Raw genomic sequence first — 21,768 nt, 5'->3', positions numbered from 1 at the left:
TTTTTATTTACATTAAATGTTCACCATAAATATTCTATTGTTAATAATATTTTTAATCTCAAGTTTTGATGTCATTCGTTAATTACATTATTTTAATTAAAAATTTGTTAATAATTTGTGGGATAAGAAGAAATCAATCAGAATATGTAAAAACAAAAAAAAATTGTCAAAAATCTCTTTCGAATTTTTAAATAAATTATAACCAAAATCTATAGTAAAACAAAATCAAAATAAAAAAATTTGGAGGTCTTGAAATATATAAAAAATTTTGGAATATTGTATTGTATTTTGATAATTTCTCTTCACTTATCAATTTTACTTGGGAATAAATAGACAAAATATAATTTTCGATTAAATATTTATTTTTTGAACATTAATATCATTATAGGTTCTTATCATATATGTTCTTTTTAATATAATGTCTAAAAATACCCATAACCCCTCCTCAATCCTTAAATAGGAAGATAATGCGTTTCAGCGTACTTGAACTCAAGTCCTTTTAATGTCGATGCCAATTGAGCTAAGACTCAATCAACTTCTGTTGCTATCAGTATCATATGATATTATCATAAACAATGATAATTACATTTACAAGTTATAATTAAAACAAAATAATAATTTAATTTATAAGTATTGTTTTTATTAACTTTTAAAAATATTTATTTAATTTGTTATAATTATTTCAAGTTTAAGTTGGAGGAATTTAAATTGCTGACTTCTCAACATAAAATTAGGTTGATGGAGTCAAACTTTTAAATTTGAATCGAAATTCACAAATAATTGATTTGTAGTTTAATTGGCGAGAGAATTTTTTAAGGTATAATCCTAGGCACAAGATTTATTTTACCAAAAAAACTAATAAATGCTCTTTTGAATTTTCCATTATACTAATAAATTTATTTTATAATAAATTAATTAACTGTACAACTCTTACCCAAAAATCTCTCATTTAAGGTTTTCTTTGGCTGCTTTTCATTTTCTCATCTATTCCACCATTAGGCTTTTTTTTTCTTTTCTTCTTACATCTTTTAAACTTCAAATTTCTACTCAGTTTTCAAATCATTCAAGTCTTTTTCTTTTATCTCATAATCTCTCTTCTCATCTATTCATCATTCAACAAAAGAAGACAAAGGAATTAGATTAAGAATTGTTAAGGGACCAAGATGTAATATTTTCAAAATTCAATGACCTTGTAATTTTTTTCGTCTTTCGTATTTTTTTTTTTGCATTTTTGTAAAATATACAAGAAAAATAGTAAAATTTTAGAACTATATAAATTTGTAAATAAACTTTGGTCATGAACTTTTAATTTGTACAATTTCATATATGAAATTTTAATTTGATCTAATTATCACAAATTGCTAACACAATTATTGATATAACTTACATATACAAATAATTATATTTATCTAATATAAATATAATTTGATATATATATTTTTTAAATGTGTATAATTGAACTATAATCAAAATTTCATGTGTACAATTACACTAAAATCAAAATTTATGTATCAAATTACTCATTAAATTAAATTTGAAATTTAATGGCGCTATAAAATTTGAAATTAATGGGCCAAGTTGAGGAACGTCCGAAATTGAAAATGTGAAATTAAATCGAACAGAAACCAGTAGTGATTCAAAATTTAATAAATATTAGCATAATTCGATATTTAAAAATAAAAGAAAATTGAATTTTTGGTTATTTAACACGGGGGGTTTTGGACAAATTCCGGCCCCAATAGGTAAAATTTAACTCAAAGTATTAAATTTTTTAAATATTTCTTTTTTAACATTTTAAAATTGTAACAACAATTACACGTTTTTTCAAATAAATAACTGAATTAAGATATTTCGGTTAACCGAATTAGTAATAGCCTAATATATATAATATATAATATTATTTATTAAATTCGGTTAATTATTCGATTTTGAACTGAATTAACTGTTAATTGAAATTTCAAAAAAAATTAATTGACCTTTGAATTAGACCAATTAAATCGGTTAATTTGATTTTAACCGAAATTTGAACGTATTTTAATTAAAAAATTGGATTTAATTAGGCTGAATAGTATACTTGGTTGAAGCAGTGGTTATTATTTGTAACTCCTTTTGCCAGTGTTTTTACCGCGAGTGCAGAAACAACTTGAAATTTTCAAAAACATTTGGCGCCAAAACCCAGAAAGAGAAATTCGAGAAAACATACAGATCAAAGTAAATAAAAATAAAAAATTGAAGCACAATAGTAGTGGAAAAAGAAGAATGAATTCAAAGCAGACTCCGACTAGGGGTTTTGGACAGTATTCTATTGCTTCATCGTTTCTCTCACGTCCTTCCCATTCGTAAGCAAAACTCGAATCAGTCCTATCTCTCTTCTCTCTTTCTTTTTTAGAGTTCCATTCTAATTTTCTGTTTGTTTTGGGGGGGGGGTAAAAATTGTTTACGAAGTTAGTTCCAAGGAAGTACAGAAGGATTTGCGTTGCAAAGATTCGAAGAAGCTTACATCATTATCAGATTTTCTAAATCAAAAGCTACCCAGAAATTCGGGTATTCCCAAAACTGTTCAGGTAAATTTTCACCATTTCAGTTACCCAGAAAATGATTTTTTTTTTCTTTTGAATTTTATAACAATACCCCAAATTTTGGTAGGAGAAATCAAGGCCTTTTTCGTCGCTATTATCTTCAAATGAAGGGAAACCTATTGACAAGCAGAACAAAAGGAAGAAAGAAGAGAAAATTGATGGTCTTAATGAAGTTGTTTTTGAGCAGTTCAAGCAAGATAACTCTGAGAAAATAGATAGTGTATTAAGTTCAAGCGTTGTTGGTGAAGAAGAAAATTCAAGAAAAAAACGGAATCCATTTGAAGGTATTCAATGCTGTGTGTTCTACTTTTTCTTCTTCTTTTTTTTTTTAGCCAGAAACCTTAATATGAAAAACTATGCTTTATATTTGCAAAGAATGGAAGATTAATGAATCTACAACTTGTAGGTTGCAAGTAACGTGTTTAATAAAAATGTTGGACAAAATATTTTAAGGAAAATAAAGAGTTTGAATCAAGTGGAAATATGTGATGATGAGTTATCAACCTTTATAGATTTCTGTTTTCAGTTTGGTTGTAAGTATGTTTGCAAGTTATTCGAAATTTTTTCTAATTCTACTGACTCAAGATTGAGTAGTTTGAGCAATTGAATGAGTCAAATTTAAATATTTTGATACTTGATTTGAGTAACTTAGAAATTATTATTTGAAAGTTTTATATCAAATTCGAGTTGAAGCACAAATACTTGAACATAAAGTCAAGTACGAGGATCTAGCTCGTTATTTATTAAATAAATGAGCTTAATTAAACCTAATTAAGCGAGCTTAACTAGTTCAAATTTATCCCAAATCAAGTTTGAATTTTGAAGAGTTAGAATAAAGCATCTGAGCCTCGAATTCTGAGTCAAATTTTTGCTCCACTTCTTATAGCTAGAGCTCAGCACCACTCAGTTACACCCTGCTTGCAACATCTCTTATTGCCATATAGGAAATTTGATGAATTTGACATAACTGTTGTCTGTTTAGAATTTGATTTACATAAGGAGTTATAAAATTTTGGTTGATATTGTGTGGATTATCAGGTGTAGATGAACAAAGAAGAACACGGAAGCCTTTTCTAGTTCTGGGAGAGGAAGGTGATGATGATCCACAAAACATAAAGAAAAGAGGAAGAAAGGAGTGTTCTACAAGCAACAAGAAACCAAAGCCCCATTATAATCACTGTAAGTAATAATTAATGCTCAAATTTCTGTTCGGTTAGTCATCTCATATACCTATGCTATTCGGACTTAATTTATGCCTAACAGAATTTGAAAAAAAGAAAAACTAAACAGTGAAAATACTTCAAAATGATGAAAAAGGCGTAAGCCTTGGTTGTTGTTTGATAGCAAAAGTAAGAAATTTGAATGTTTTGTTACCATGGTGGCAGATGCAAATGGTAGTGGGTGGTGGGACTGTGTCATGGAAGGCGTGGACAGCGAGGAAGTTGGCTATGGCGAAGTATGGGAAGGGGTGGGCTCCACAACCTTTGGTGGAATAGTAGACTGGCATTGATACTAGTCCCTGTTGCAGTAAGTTCTAAACTTAACTCATGCTAACTGCTATGAGATATGTTCATCAAAGTTTCTAATTTTGGTTATTATGAATAGAATCTAAATCCCTGTTTTCTGTCAATATGTATAACTGATCTAGATGTAGAAATACGGTTTGGAGTTTTTCTCCTATGGTGCAAATAGTTGTTGCAACTCTTCTATCTCATATTGAAAAACTTTGATGATCAATTATGATATACATGTAGAGATTTAAGCATGTGAGGTGCCTATTATGCCCTGTTTTCAAAACTGGACTAGATTGGGAATTGGTCGGAGTATCAGTGTGAAATAAGAAATTGGATTGATGAAACCAACTTTTTCTATTTTATTCTTTTAATAATTTATTCAATTGACTTGAACAAGCTGGTCAAACTGAACGTTGATGATTTGATCGATTCAACACTTCAACCAGTCTGATTCTAACTTTTACAAAGCAGATAATATATTAGGGATTAAGTGCAAAAGTTTACAATTATGAAACTAGATATTTGTTTTGAGTACAGATATTGTAGTTCTTATCATGTTATCTATTTGACTTTTATTGCATTTGGTTTGCTTTGGTTTTAGGGTAATGGTTAGTAAATTGTAATTATTTAAAAATAAATTTTACTTTTTATTACATTTTAAAATTTTATAATACAAAATAAATATTTTATTTCTAAATTAATGAAAAATATAAAATATTATATAAAAATATATTTTTAGATATTAAAATATTAATCGATCAAATCAATTATATAAATCATAAATAATACATGTTTAATCAACTTCACGGGAATCAATTTGATACAAATGGATTGAAAATTTAAATATGTTTGAATATAAGGTGTGAAAAATAACTTAAAAGAAATTTTTTTTTTTTGCAAATTTTTATGTTTGTTTCATAAGAAATAATTTGGCCAATGAAAATGGATTCCCTATTAATAGAATATAAGTATTTTTTTCTTATAAATGAAATTTTTAAAAAAAGTATAGGTTATTTTCTTTTGGAAAAGAGATTATTTATTCGTAATTTTATTTTTATATAAAAATTAACTTGATTTCAATCTAATATTATTATATTAATAATAAATATCTAATATTATTTTTTTAAAATATTAAAATATTAAAATAAAATATTATAGTGTTCAATATTACTAGACATACATATTTGATTATTTGTATTTAATAATATAATTAATATAATTTATTATTTTATTAAATTATTTAATATTACAAATTTATTTTAGTAATAAATTTTAACCATAATAATTTTAAATTTTAAATAATATTCTTAATATATTATTAAAAATATTTATATTAATATATTAATAATAAATATATATTAGAATTTATAAATATTTTATAATATAAATATTTTACCAACAAATGGTTGAAAGAAATGTAAGTAGATTTTTCCCAAAGTATTTGGATCAAGTTCAAATTTTAGAGTCATTATTAGAAGGGCTTTACTTGAATACTACTCTTGGCCTAAGAACTAGACTCAAATTATATTTATTTTGTGTTTTGTTTCACTAAGAAAAACTTTCAGGGTATGTTTGGACAATATATAACAATTGGATGAAAATGTAATTATTAGGGTTGTAATTACATTTTCCTGTAAGAGTAAAGTATATTAACAGTTACCCAACTTTTAACTCAGTCACGCAATTTTCAAAAAACAATAAATTAATCTTAGTAAACATTTTCCGTTACAAATGTAATGACAAATTGACTTAGTATTAAACTGGCCACGTTGGAGTTTATGTTGTCACTTAAATAACTCCAATATAAGAACCCTAATTGAGCAATAGAAAAGAAGAAGAAAATAGGAGAAGAGATGGAGATGACTTCCAATCCCACTATTAAAAACCAATCTTCGCCGGAAATGAAACTGAAGACAAAACCTAAACATTCAATTTTAGTTTTCTAAAAACAGAAAATCCTTAGATCTCATCTTCATTTAATTATTTTAGCCATTTCTAATGACTGCATAATTGAGAACTTTTGTTGTTAGACAATAAACATTAAAAAAATACGTATACAGACTGACATTATTACCAGAAACCATAGACTTACAAGGAAGACAATAATTGGAGAGATTGTCTCATTGTTGAATCTTCTTGCTTGAGTTTCCTCTAAAGTTTATAAGTTTTTAAAGAAATGGAGGAGAAAGTAAGTAGAAGTGGAGTTTGCTCCGGTTTTGCAAACTCAAAAACTTCTCTAGTTTTTTTTTAATAAAACCCAAACCTTTAACTTCAAAATCAAACTCTACCAAATGAGATTATTTCAAATATAGAATACAAAAACAAAAGAAAAAAAATGAAGAAAAGAGGGCAAAAGAAAGAAGGGATTGATTTTAGAATTCAGGTTTCACTTTCACCACAATTGCAACTACTGCTTGGGTTTTTGCTTCTTTTTTTTTCTTTCCAATTTTACTGATTAATAAGGTCTGGGAAGGGAAGAAAATTAAAATGAAAAATGAAAAATCAAAAAAAGAAGAGAAAAATAATGGGGATAAAATAGAAAGGACTATTGAACATAAATGAAAAAGAAATTAGGTTATTGCTTGCTTGAGAAAGAGAAAGCAAAGGCGGCAAACAGAGCAACGATAGTGGCTATGGAAGTGGCAATTGTCAGTTTGATGGTTAGTTGAAGAAGAAAGAGAGGAAAAGAAGACCCTTCTACTCCTCATGTCCAATGTGGCAAGTTAATTGGTCACGTGGCTGTCTCATTAGACATGTAATGGAAAATACTAGTATCTATTGATTTACAACTTTTTAATAATGTTAGTGGTTGATTTGTTATTTTTTGAAAGTTGGGTGACAAAATTAAAAGTTGTGTGATTGTTTTGTTATTAAAATCAAAGTTGAGTAACTGTTGGTGTACTTTACCCTTCCTGTAATTACAATGAATTGTAATTCCCTAGACATGTTTAGTTGACAGAGTGTAATTACATTGTTATTCTTAATGTCATGTTTCAAAATACAAATTATAATTACATAGTTACATTATTTATATATATATTTTTAAAATATTATTTATTATAATAAATTATCAATATGCTAAGAATTTTCTAAACAAGTAACAAAAAATAAAATAAAATCATCATATGCAATATATTAATTTAAGAAGGTAGTCGATAATATGATTACATCACATTCAATTTTATCTAATTGCTCTAGCATTTCATATTTGTTAGGCTATTCCCTCTTTAACATTTAACCTATACTCTTTAACATTATCCTTAATTGAGTTTATCATCTGAATTTGTAGAATTAGTATTATCAATATCTCCTTATTCCATGTACTCTTTAAAGTATGGATCACCCCAATTTCATCTACGAATGAAGTTATAAAGTATGCAGTTATAAAGTATGCAAAATGCTAGTATGATCCATCTTTTTTTTATGCTCTATTGAGATGATGTTGTTAATATGAGAAATTATTTATAGAATAACGAATGTCCTCCCAATCACATTACAAAGCTTTGAATATCTCAAGTTAAAAAGTTTGCACGTTTTCTCTCGTGTTTATGTCTAGCTCTATTTTCTTAAATGGTATCATATCCTCACGATTAAGTAACTAGCATTTACCACATAATATTTGGGTTCAAAGTGCAAAGAGTTTGTAGCTTTAATTATAAAAACTTAAACAAACTTAAATTGAAGAAAAACTTATACTCAGTTATAACCCTTTTTATAATACACAAAATAAGTTTAAAATAATATAAAATTTATAGTATATGACATTTATAGAAAAATTTATAAAGTCTCTAGTAACTTTTATTAATATAATTTTTTATTATAACTTTAGAAAGTTGTTTTTTTATAAATAAGCTACGAAAAGAATTATAATATTTTTCTATAAATAAATATATTGTTTTTTTGGTCATATTTTTTTTATAAATGAGTATTTTATAAAACTTTTATAATATGCAAATTATTATTTTTATAATATACTTTGTGGCTATAATTTTAAAATTTAAATAATATAATTTTTTGTTATAACTTTATAAAATACATATAAATTTTTTATAATATATTTTTTAGGATTTATATTATAACTTAAATTTGTCATAATAATCCCAAATATTTGTACGTGTTCATACTTATAATATAATTTTCATAACTTAAAATTGTATAAAAATAATTTTTTAAAATTAAATAATGTATGAGTATTTGAAAAATCATAGGGCAATTGGATTTGGACCTATGTAATTACTCCAATTCTTACCCTTTCCCTAAGAATTGGAAAGTGTAATTAGGGTGTTTCAATTACATCCAATTCAGTGAGATCTCTCAATTTACCTTAAAAGCAATTACTAGGTGGCTTTCCAAACATTACCTTAAAAGATCATTTCAAGAAAATTTGTTGGAAAATAATTTACGTAGAATCATCCAAACACTATAAAATATTAATTTTTTTTTATAAAATCAATCTATTTTCTAAATATCATTTTTAGAAGTTATTTTTAATGAAATAAATGCAACTTAAATTAGATAAATTTAGTTTGAAACTTAAAATTATATTTTTTAAAAATTACACATGATGTTTGTACATTACTATACTTGAATTTGAAACGTTAAAGAATCTCATGCTATTAATTTTTGCCAACACTATTATCGCTTCATTAGCTTGCCATTTAATTTTTTTTTTGAAATTCAAACTATTATATATTGATTGCATTTAAAAAAAAAACAAAGTAATAATACATATACTAGATATTCCATTTTATATTATCCAATCGACTTATATTCTTCTTGTGGGAATAAATCGTTGCCCTTATGATTTGAACTATGACGTGGGTGTTTTAAATTAACATCTAGTACCATTAAACCAACAGCTAAAGTTTAAATTTTTAAAATTTTTTTTGGTGAATTATGAGAGGACATGACCTTAATAGTAATGTAACTAGCACGATTTGAATCCAGATCATATTTAGGGTGATAAATTTTTAAAGTTTTAAACACCAAATAAAGACACTTTCCCATATGATGGGTCTGGATGGGCGACTGAGTGCAGTGCGTTTAGCTTACTTTTTGTCTCACGCTACAGTATCACTACAGTATCTAATCTCACCGCCATCGCTGTTTTTATACTAACCGCAGGTAAACGCACTGCCCATCCAAACTCACCCATAACCAATAGATAAAAAATTTAGCATCTTGAAATTCCATCTTTGCTCAAAATTGTCGAAAAATTTCACATATCTTATTTCTTTTTTACACTTTTTTTACCATACTCATTTGTTATTATTTATGGAGTTTAAAAATTGCAGTAGCGAATAATTTATCATAAATTCTTACCTATTTTCTTTATATTTATTAATAAATTTATTTGTTTTTGCTTGTAGTTTAAATAAAAAAGCCAAAAAATACAAAATGAGAAAATAAGAATGGGAGGAATGAAAATATGAGGCTAAATAAGGTCTATAGGCCGTTTTTATTTTTTATTTAGGCCGATTTTAATTTTAATTAGGGAAATAGGTTGATTTTAGGAGAGAAAATGTGAAAGCGCGTCCAGTTGGGCACGTTTTACTGCCATCTGTCAGAAAGCGCACCCAGCTGGACGCGCTTTCACATTCTCTCTCTAAGGTTAGGTTTTGTAAGGGTTAGGGTTAGGTTTATTAATTTTTTAAGGTTAGGGTTTTGGGTTTTTTAAGGTTTATGGTTTTTAAAAAGTGTTCAGGGTTTTTGACTGTAACGACGGAAGTTCTTAGGTAGTTTTGAGGGGTCGGGGATGTGATAATGTGCCTCAGTACACATACATTTCATATTTCATGGCGGGATAGGACCATCACCTGAGAAACCGATCATGAGGAAATCAAGTTTTGGGGGCAACATGGATTAATACGATCAGGGGTCAAAGTCAAAGTGAAGGTCCTAATTGGTAGTCGTGATGCGGTCACGGGTTCGAGTATAACCGGGGGGCCAAGTGGCGGTTGTTATCCGGTCTGGATTTCATGCTTTTTGGATACTCGTAAGATTGAGACTATAATCATACGGAAAAACTCTAGGGACTTCTAGTGTAATAAATGTAATTTTTTTCTTTATTTCCAAGCTATCGATATCTTTAACCTTTCAATTTTATTCGAAGGCTGACACCAAGGTGGACACAAGAGGGCTCTTAAGAGGAAAGCGAATGTTTTGGCACAATAGAGGTCAAACTCGGGTCGAAGCGGTAGTGGTTGTTGTTATTAATGGGTTGTGTAATAACAACAATCGTTGTCACTCCGAAAGGAGCATCACCTTTACTGCATCGTAATAGTTGTTCCCTGCTTGAGAGTCTTCTTGCGTCCACGACGGTGCTGGCCTTCGAATAAGAAGGAAGGTTAAAGGTACTGGTTGCCTAGAAATGGAGAAAAAAATTACACCGATTATAGCTAGAAGCCCTAGATTTTTTCTGTATGAATATGCCCGCAAACTTTTGTATGGTATTTATAGGGCATCATTTTAGGTATTCGAAAATATTGAGCTCATGTCCCTATAACGATCGTCAACTGGCTCCCCCGTTATACCCCGATCCATTATCGTATAACGACCGCCGATTAAGACCTCCACGTTGACTTCCACCTTTGATCGTAGAAAGCAAAATCAACCCATAACTGACTTTCTTAGGATAGACTTCGGAGGCAATGATCCCATATCTGCATGATATATGAAATGTGTGCGACTTGAAGCGATATTGCATCACCGATGAATCAAGAATACCTCGAATGTAAACTAGATATTTTTAGCGACTGAAATTTTTAAGACCGAGAAATGATTTATAGTGGAGAAATAGAGAGGATTGGAGAGAAATTATATGATTGAGAGATGATGAAGCTTGGTATGTGAGAGTCATCTTATAGCAGCAAGGAAGGGTCTGTCTGCAAAGGAAAACGTTAAAAGTGCATTGGAACATATTCTAAACGTGTTGAAGAAATGTTTAAAGCATTTGAATTATTCAAAGCGTATGCCTGTTGAGCACGTTATACAACGCCAAATCTCAATGAAATTATTTGACTTCTGATTACATGATATAAAAATTATTTGCATCATACAATATGCAACGAATGTGTGCATTCGTAAATGAGATTCATATCATGTATTTTCTTTCTCCATACATAATTCTCTTATAAAAGGGGCGTAATTTTCATAAAATTGTCACGTATAAAGTTTTTATCAAGCAGAACAACCTTGTATCACAGGTGAGAGTTGTGTGTACTCTTTTGGACAACTCTCTACTTTTTTTTTGCATTTATTCATCCAAATCGTGAGCGATATTGAAATGAGCCGACAAGTGAAATCCATTATATACTACGACGGTTAGATCTATAATACAGAGTTCAGGGTGGTGTTTGTAGGAGCAAAGTCCGTGGAATTTGAGTTCAATAGTATCATTCAAATGTGTGAGCTACAAACTAGAATCAGGAGAAAAGTCGGGGGATCGGCTTGGGGAAGAATTACAAGGTTGTAATGTATATATCTTGCATCCGTTGTCCCTTATAAGTATGAGCTATTCGATGTGATTAGTGAGACACATCTCGATATAGTCATATCATCGTACATCGAAAGAGGAAATGTTGTTATTGTGTTATATGTCAAGTTCGTTGATGCTAATGGATCTGGCCCATCTTCAACCACAGTTGTGGTGAATATAGGTACCGAAGCTGAAGCAAAAATCCCTACTACGGGGTTATGCAGTGGGTTCTTTGGAATCTTTCAAAGCGGTTACTACGGTGTTCCTGAAACATCTATAGGTAGACACTCATTGGTTTCTTAAAGCGATCTAAACTTCGGGGGTTAGTACCAGTCGAGGTATCAGCATAACCCAAAATTAGACAATCGGGCTCGACATTCAATTAATGCATTATATTTCAACTTTGGCATTGGGTCGATATTATGGGGCAGAAGCAGTTATACCAGGGGTTTATCGACATACACCGGTCATCAACCGATTGAATATTTTGGCTACCATATTGGTTACAGCAGAACTGATGACCTATTCCTTTCCACGGGGGATGATGAGGGTATGCCCAACATTGTGCTCGAAGGTGACAATAAGGGAGCAAACGAGGAAGGGGATGCAGGTGAGGAAGAAGGGGCTGCGAACGTAAACGAGGGGGAGGATTTAGAACCTGAGCCAATCTGGAAGCGTAGTCCGGATGGTTCAAAAGTGGCACTTTTTTTTCGAGCCAGATCCAATTGCAACGGAGCCATAACTTTACGAGTTTGACGATGACTTATTGGATAATTCTCTAGATCCAAATGCATGATTCAAGGCGTATGAACCTCTACCACTCATAAAGAATATCGACCTATCAACCGAGGGTGGTTTAGAGTTTTCACAGCTTTCGTACAGAACACCTAGTCATGCAAACACATATCGTGATGTATGAGTACTGGAAGTTGGAATGGAATAGCCCAACAAAGATGCTTTTCTTAGTGCACTGAAGCGGTATAGCATCAAGAACGGTGTTAACTATTATGTCACAGAGTCTCACTTCGTGAAATTTGAAGGACAGTGTGCAATGGAGGACGAGAGGTGTAAGTGGAAAATCATGGTGTCTTATCGAAAGAAAATTGGGATATGGATGATAAAAAAGTATCCTAGTCCTCATATGTGTGTTGCGATGGATACAAGTTAGGACCATCTGAGGCTAGACTTGGATATGATTGCTGACATTATTCTATCGATGGCGAAGGCCAACCCTAGATTGAAATATCGGTGCTGATTGTAGACATACGTAGCCAGTACCAGTACACTCCAATGTACTACAAAGTGTGAGTTGCAAAACAAAAGGCTATGGAGAAGTAGCATCATGGGTGGAAGGGTTCATATAACTATCTCTGGCAATGGTGTCAGGTATTGTTACGTATTAGGTTCTATAACCGACCTCGAAACGCGCTCAGGGTACTACGACGATCAGTTGGTCCTTGGGAAAAGAGTATTCCACCAATTCTTTTGGACCTTTGAGCAATGTAGAGAGGCATTTTAGCACTGCAAGCTTATGGTCCAAATGACGGTACCTGGCTGGATAAAACGTATCAGCAGTGTCAGTTGCTTGCTGTTTCTCAAGATGATAATCGAAAGATTCTTCCAATAGTGTTCGCAATAACTCCCGGAGAAATGAAAAATGACTGGGATTTCTTCCTGAGCTAGTTGTACCAACTCATTTGCCCGCAGCCCGACATATGTGTCATATCGGACATGGGACCCAAAATAATATTGGCGATTGATCGTCATGGATCCTTCTGGGATTGCACTCAACATTTGTTTTGCATACACCATGTGGGATCCAATTGCTACCAAAAATATTCTTTGGCAACTGAGTGTGATCTAGTTATCGACATGGATTTGTAGTTCCAACTACGTATTCACTGCACATCGAATTTTCAAATACTTGGTTATTCCCTTGCACTAACGTGTAGCAAATTATCGATAAGATACAAGCTCATCCGATATGTTTTCCATCAAAAGTTAAACAACTTGAGCACCATTAACACCTACGGTGTGGCGTACGTTTCAAAATACCATTTGAACAGTAGACCCAGTCATACGATGGGGGTCTACGATACAGGCACATGTTGTCAAAATTGGCCGAGTGCATCAATTCGGTATTAAAGAGAACACGCCATTTTCCAGTAACATCGGTTGTCAAAGAGGCATATTTTGAGTAGCCACCTTATTTCCTAAGAGGGAGTCAGTGTATGCTGGACAGATAGTGGGCAACAGTACATTTTATGATGACGTGATGTAAGAGATTTGGAGAAGTACAACGAGAGCGAACATGATATATGTAGTGTGCCACTCGCATCAGAACCTCAATTTTTGAGTCACAGAGCACGCTAGGCACGACCATGAAATGTCAGGTGCATTTTATCGTGTGAACCTAATGAAAGGGACCTGCGATTGTGGGAAATTCCAAGCACTTCAGTTCCTATTCACACATGCAATTATCGTATGTGGGAACATACGAATTAAGCATGCGCCTTAAACCAACGACGTCTACCGAATACAATGTATTCGTAGTATGTGGAGTCCTAAATTCTAACCCATCCTAGATGAGAGTATGTGGCCACTTGTGTCTAGCGCATCATTCGAGTTGGTGCCAAACAAAGACATGCGTCGCGTCTTGAAAGGTCGTCCAAATTCCACCCGGATAAAGAACAATATTGATATTCAGGAGAGGCACGATCAACAGAAATTATGCGGGTATTGTAGAAACTAGGGCATACAAAGGCAACATGTTCTCTGTACAGGGATACGTTGGGGCCTCAGCGTCAATAACATTACTTTCAATGAAATTTCATATTCATTAGTATTCTTCGTGTATTCACTAGGGTTTAATTTCTTATTTATTGTTACTTACGCATAACTAATGAAAAGACTAATGTATTGTTCAAATAGAGACGTTATACTAATAGTAATAAGTAGTAATGTATAACACCTAAAACGATCGTTTTGTAAAAATAAAATATATTTTTTTATTTATGACATTTTTATTTACATCAAAGTATTTATAACAAAAAATACATCGCACTCATCGTCGAGAAGAATGTGTGCCGCAAGGCGGTGGACGACGGTTGCGTGTAGGATTCCACCATGGAACCAGGCGTACAACCAGAGGTTTAATAGGAAATGCAACTTGAGGTGCCTCCGGAGGTGATACCGAAGGTTTATACAAAAGTACGGACCTGTAGACTTCCTCCTCATCGTGATCATCGCCTGAATATTAAATTTGCATGGCCCCCTGGGCAACTGTATCTTTTGGATCGATAGTATCATTATCTTCCTCTGTGGTCGATTGCTGCGTCGTCCTTGTCACCCATCATGTATCCACCACTCCCGCATCCAATGTTTGTGATAATGAGCCACCCCGGTAAAATAGTGATACGTGCGATGTTTGAGTCACTATAGGCGTGTAACTATAAGGTGCCCCAAGTCCCAGGTACATTGGCATCGATTGATGCATGGACGTCTGTATCGAAATCGTTGTTGGTGGCAGTGCATACATTATCATCTATCTCAATACGAGGTTTGTCCTTGTTATCGACATGTGGGGGTAGCATGCGGGGGATGCTGATGCCTCAAAAGATGAACCTATTGGAATAGAAGAATCAGCCACGTGCGGTGGCAGTTCGTAGTGTAGTGGTGCTTGTGAAAAATGCATGTGGTTAGTGAATTGAAGGGGAATAAATTGAGGGAACTGACCTGGATATTGCGTAGCTGTAACACCTCATACACGACCTAGATGTTAAGACCAAGTCTGGAGGCTAAATCAAACCACCAACGAAAACCAACCTTAATTGTTTAAATTTTAACTGCCAACACTATTTATAATATCAAACCAATGTAGAAATCCAAAATAAACACCTAAAAGGATAAATCCAAATAAAACATTAATTAAGCAATAAATAGATGACCGAGCTCCTACCACGTCAACCACTTAATTGTTGGGGTTACTTGCAATTTAGTTAATAAATAGAATGAGTTTATAACTCAATATGTGTAACCGATGTAAAGGCAAGACAACAGTGTAAATATAACAATAATTTCCCAATTTTAGATACAAAATCAGAAACATATGATACTTAGTGTTATCGTAACAGTTTAGATAAGATACAGAACATATCAGATACATATGCAAAACATATTGGAATCAGATGCAGTTTTTTACCCCTTATCCGCTACAAACCATCTCCAACCATCCTAACACACCATTTAGGGTATCAAGAACCCATCCAACCCTATACACCAATTAGTGTTAGTATGACACACTTCCGAATGATTACAAACTAGTTGTCAGATCAATATGCGATAAATCGCCATAATGAGATACAGATTTGTGGCTTAGCCACTTAATTCAGCAGATCATTAAACTATCAGTACTTTCTTTTTTTTATCATTCCCACCCAATGCGGATACATATTATAGATATCAGATATCAAGGATGTACATATAGTTATCCAAATACAATTCATAATCAGATAATACAAATCATTTAATAGTTATCGCATAAATTATACGTACAGATAATAATTATTCAACCTCAAAATATTGGATATCAAATTATACAGTATAATTCAAATAATATGGTCCCTACGAAAGGCCTACGCTTGAATCGAACGACGCTTACGACCTTAGGGAAAATTTTAATATTTTGACCAACACGTTCATTTAGATTCACATTGCCTGGGTGTCTGGCCCGTGTGGCCTGTGTGGCCCTTTTAATGCCAACCGCATGCCCATGTGAGTTACATGACCTAACACACGCTCAGAACAGTGAGTTACATGACCTAACACACGGCCAACCGCATGCCCATGTGACTCCAATCTCAAAATAACTCTCACACGACCTGGACACACACCCGTGTCTATGACCTGTGTGACATTAATTCAGAAATAGTGAGTTACACGACATGGACACACTCTTGTTTCCCTGGCCCGTGTGACCTTAAATCACAAAAAGTGAGTTACACGACCTATCATACGACCTACCATATGGCCTGATAGATGACCGTGTGGCGTCGACAATCATTTTTAATGACATTTGAATTTTGCAAAAAATTGGGTGTTCGTTACACACCTTATATAGTTTCGATGTAGGAGTAATGCAAAAGAATCTGAAACCTAGAAAAGAACATCTATTAACTAATTATACGATTAATCATAACCCAACGCCAAATTCACAACTAAACTGAAACTACGTCGAAGAACTTTGATAGAAACCAAGTGGAAATTAACACCTACCCTTGCGTAAAGCAGCAATTACGAGAACCCTACGTCGATGGAGGAACGTTACTCTTGAGAACTTCGCCTATCACAGACTTCGGGAAACCAGGAATTCAATCCAAATAAAAGAAGAAAAATCGACCATTATCAAACTCAAGCAAAAACAATTGGGTAAAGAACACTTACACAGTTTAATTGAAAATTAACAACACAACGAAACAAAATGCAACAGATACGAATTGATTCTTAACCAATTAATATAACCAAAAAGAAAAGAAACAATTCGAAGCAAAAAGGAGAAAAAAGAAAAAAAATGAAAAGAAAAAGAAATGTTTGTTTCTTTTTTTTGTCTGGAACAGGAAAGAATTTGGGAAAGTGAAGCTACCAGTTAATTTAAAAAAAAAGAAGATAAATTTTGCAAAACAACATAAAAATAGTATTTTCCTTGCGGTCCACACAGAGATTCAAACACAAGACCCATGAGTATATAGAAGATTAACCATTGAACCAACAAGCTCATTCTTGACAAAGAATCGAACTTAAGTCTAAGGTTCAGAATAAGAGTTGATTCAAAACAATTGACAAAATTTCCAGAATTGAGATTTGAACCCTGGATCTCAAACACATAATTAAGGCAGTTGATCATTGAAACATATATTCATTATTAACAGAATTTAACAAGTGAAAATTCAAATTTTTGGGGCGTTACATCTCTATTCACCTAAAAGATATTTTGGCCTCAAAATTTACCTGATTTAAACAAATGAGGGTATTGCTGACGAATCGAAGCATCAGGTTCCCAAATGACTTCCTCGGTGCCATGATTCCACCACAGGACCTTAACTAGAGGAACGTTTTTCTCCTCAAGACCTTAATATCTCGATCTAAAATCTGAATAGACTCCTCGTCAAAACTCAAATTCGATCGTACCTCAATCTCCTCAATAGGAACAATGTGAGACGGATTAGACCGATACTATCTCAACATAGAGACGTGGAACACATTATGAATTCAATTTGACTTAGGAGGTAGCTCTGGTTGGTAGGAAACCGATCTGACACGTTTCAGAATACGGTAAGGTCTAATGAACCTTGGGCTCAACTCGCCCTTATGCCCAAACTAGTGAACCTTTTTCTATGGAGAAACTTTCAGAAATACCTGATCACCCATAGAATACTCGATATCACGCCTTTCTAAGTTTACGTAATATTTCTATCGATCGGAAGCTGCCTTAAGATGGTCTCAAATCAATTTAACAGTATTTTTAGTCTCGAAAACTAGCTCGGGACCCAAAACCCAACATTCACCTAATCCAGTCTAACACAGAGGGGTTCGACACTTACGACCATACAAGGCCTCATAAGGTACCATCTAGATACTAGACTGAAAGCTGTTATTATACATGAACTCGGCCAGCAGCAGATAGTCCTCCTAATTACCCCGGAAGCCAATTACACAACTCTACAACATATGTTTCAGAATCTGAATGACTTGCTCAGACTATCCATTGCAGTACTGAAATCCAATCGGGTATCTAATGCCTTGTGAAGTCTTTTCCAGAATCGAGAAGTAAAATACGAGTCTCTATTAAAGATAATCAAAACCGGCACGTCGTGCAGTCTTACAATCTCTGAAACATACAGCTTAGCCAACTTTTTAAGTGAATAATCTATCCTACTGGGTAAGAAATGGGTAGTCTTGGTCAATCGATCCACGATGACCCAAACTGAATCTTTCTTGGTGAGTGTTAATGGTAACCCACTAACGAAATCCATCGTTACCAGCTCTTACTTCCAAGGGGAATCGTAACTGATTGTAGTAGGCCTGAGGGTAATTGGTGCTCAGCCTTAACATTCTGACACGCCAGATAGTGAGAGACAGAAATAGTTACCTCCCATTTTAAATCGGGCCATCAGTATAACTCTCGAAATCCCTATACATTTTATTTCCTCCGGGGTGCATAATATAAGGACCGTTATACACTTTCCATAAAATTAATTGCCTCAACGCAACATCGTTAGGCACACAAATTCAATCCCTGAAACACAAAATCCCATCATTGTTTAATCAAAAATTAGAAGTTCCACTATCCCCAACTTGACGAAAATAGGAAACTAGAGACTCATCACTCAACTGTTTAACTTGAATTTGATCAACCTAGGTCTGTTTTACCTGCAACTCGGGCAGTAGACTACGATCATCAAACAAAATTAGAAGAGCAAACATCAATCTCAGATCAGCCATTACTCTATGACTAAGAGCATCAGCCACAACATCGGTATGACCGAGATGATAGTCTATCATACAATTGTAGTCCTTAATCAACTCAACCTATTTTCGTTGCCTAAGGTTCAAATCCTTCTGAATTAGCATATACTTGAGGCTCTTATGATCGGTGTATATGATACACCTCTCACGATACAGAGAATGCCTCTAGATTTTTAAAGTGAAGACAACAGCAACCAACTCAAGGTCGTGCGTGAGATAGTTACCATGTGTGACTTAAGATGTTGGGAAACATAAGCCACAACTTGACCATCCTGTATCAAATCACAGCCTAAACCGACATGTGAAACATCACTATAGACAACAAACACTCTACTAGAACCAGGTTGTACTAAAATAGGTACCTGCGTCACAACGCTCGTTTGTTGTTCATCAGACCACACAAACGACACGTTCTTACGAAAAAACTTAGTTAGAAGAGCTGCGATAAGTGAGAACCCCTCAAGAAACCCCCGATAGTAACCTGCCAACCCAATAAAACTCTAGATCCCAAACATATTTTTTGACTGTTTCCACTCGATCACAGCCTCAATTTTCTTAGGATCAACTCAGATCCCATCAGCCGGCACTACATGACCCAGAACCTCCTGTAACCAAAACTCACACTTGCTAAATTTAGCATACAACTATTTCTGGTAGAATATCTATAGGACGGTTCGAAGGTGCTCATTGTGCTCGCTCTCAGTCTTCGAATAAATCAAAATATCATTGATGAAAACTACAACAAACTGATCAAGATGCGGTTGAAATACCCGATTCATTAGATCCATAAACGTAGTTGGAGCATTAGTTAAACGGAAAGGCATAACTAGGAACTTGTAATGCTCATAATGAGTTCTAAAAGCGGTCTTATACACATTAGTCTCTTTAACCATGAACTGATGATACCCGAAAAAAGATCAATTTTGGAGGATAACGATGCCCCACAGAACTGATCAAATAGATCATCGATTCTTAGAAGTAGATACCTGTTCTTTATCGTTAACTTATTTAATTGACGATAATCCACACACATTCTCATCGTGCCATCCTTTTTCTTAACAAACAAAACTGGTTCTCCTCACAAGGACATAGTTGGTCGAACGAACCCTCGATCAAAAAGTTCCTAAAGCTGGGCTTTTAATTCCATAGGCTCCTTTAGTGTCATGTGATAAGGGGCAATATACACAAGAGATGTACTAGGTAAAAGTTCAATGCCAAACTTAACCTCTTTGTTCGGAGGTATCTCCAACAACTCCTCTGAGAAAATATTTGGAAAGTCTTTTACAGTTCGAATGTCCTTAACAAGAAGTATTACAAAACCAGAGTCAGACACAAAGGCCAGGTATGCTTCACAACCTTTCTGAACTAGCTTTTTAGCTGTAAGCCTGAAGATTACATTAGAAAGGTAATCTCAACACTCACTGACCTTAATGACCTCAGTATCCTCATCTGATCTCAGAGTTACCCTCTTAGAGGCGCAATTTAAACTAACTTGATGTTTCACGAGCCAATCCATTCTCACAATCAGATCAAAATCTCCAAACGATAATTTTATTAGGTTAGCCGGAAGCACAATACCCTAAATTTCTAACGGAACACTTCTATACACTTTATCAACTTGGATCAACTAACCTAAATAAATAATTATAGATATCTCTCTAGCAGTATATTCAGCAGATATACTCAGATTCTCAAAAATAATAATATATACATATGAATGAGTGGAATTAATATCTATTAGAGCAAAATACAGAATAGAATGAATAAAGAACATACCCGCTATAACGTTGGTGTCATCGCTGTCCTTACGGCTCCTCACCGTGTACACAAGAACAGGGTGTTATGCCTCAGTTTGAACTAAATCTCAGCTAGGTGCTCTCTAGCCTTAGCTGGAACCATTATTGCCCTAATTGTACCACAAACTCTAGGTAGATGCTAAGCTACTCTCGAAGGCTAAACAGGCCCTAAAGCTAGGGCCTCTGCCGGAGCTTGCACCTAATCAGATCATTGAGGGAAGTCCTTAACATGATGCTCTATCGACCCACATCGAAGACAAGCCTCTATTTTTCTCCAACACTTTTCTGGGTGGCATCTCCCACAATCACCACAAGTCTGAATCTCAATCAGTGTAGATGATGCCTCAATCATCGGAGGCCTATCAACCCCAACCTATTTCTTAGGGTATTGAAAAGAACTAAAGGGATTCAAATCCCTACTGAACTTACTCTGACCTTTCTCTCAGTCTCTACTCTTGCGCTCAGTGCGTTTAACTTCCTCAGCAATCTTCACCTTACCCACCAAGACGGTAAAAACCCGCTCCCTCAGTGGAGCTATCAAGACTCTCAAGTCATACCTTAGTCATTCTTAGAATTGGTAACTCTTATTATAATCAATTGAAAGTAGTGCTAGAGCATACCTGTTCAATCTAAAAAACTCAGCCTCGTACTCGACTACAGACCTCTCACCCTGAACTAAGCTCATAAACTCGTGTCTACGAGCCTCTACATAACTCGCCCCTACATATTTACTCTGGAAGGCATTCTTGAAGAAATCCCAAGTAATCTGTTTGGGCTAGGTGCCCTACTCAACAATCAACCACCACTAGTACGCCTCATCTCGGAGTAGAGACACTGCACCCCTTAGTTTCTGCGTAGGAGTATAGTCCACTATTGGG

The 21,768-nt window shown here is 33.6% G+C and overlaps 1 protein-coding gene across 1 annotated transcript; it reads left to right on the top strand.

Annotated features, from left to right (window-relative positions):
- Window positions 1-2,200: 2,200 nt before the first annotated feature.
- On the top strand, window positions 2,201-4,324 carry LOC107892973 (uncharacterized). Its single transcript, XM_016817982.2, has 5 exons — window positions 2,201-2,339; window positions 2,450-2,564; window positions 2,647-2,863; window positions 3,618-3,758; window positions 3,965-4,324. The coding sequence occupies exons 1-5, from the start codon at window positions 2,260-2,262 to the stop codon at window positions 4,087-4,089; spliced, it is 678 nt and encodes a 225-aa protein (XP_016673471.1). The 5' UTR covers window positions 2,201-2,259; the 3' UTR covers window positions 4,090-4,324.
- The last annotated feature ends 17,444 nt before the right edge of the window (window positions 4,325-21,768 follow it).

This window comes from Gossypium hirsutum, chromosome D09, assembly GCF_007990345.1.
Source record: "Gossypium hirsutum isolate 1008001.06 chromosome D09, Gossypium_hirsutum_v2.1, whole genome shotgun sequence".
NCBI classification, from domain to species: Eukaryota; Viridiplantae; Streptophyta; class Magnoliopsida; order Malvales; family Malvaceae; genus Gossypium; species Gossypium hirsutum.
This window is presented reverse-complemented; position numbering and strand designations above follow the sequence as displayed.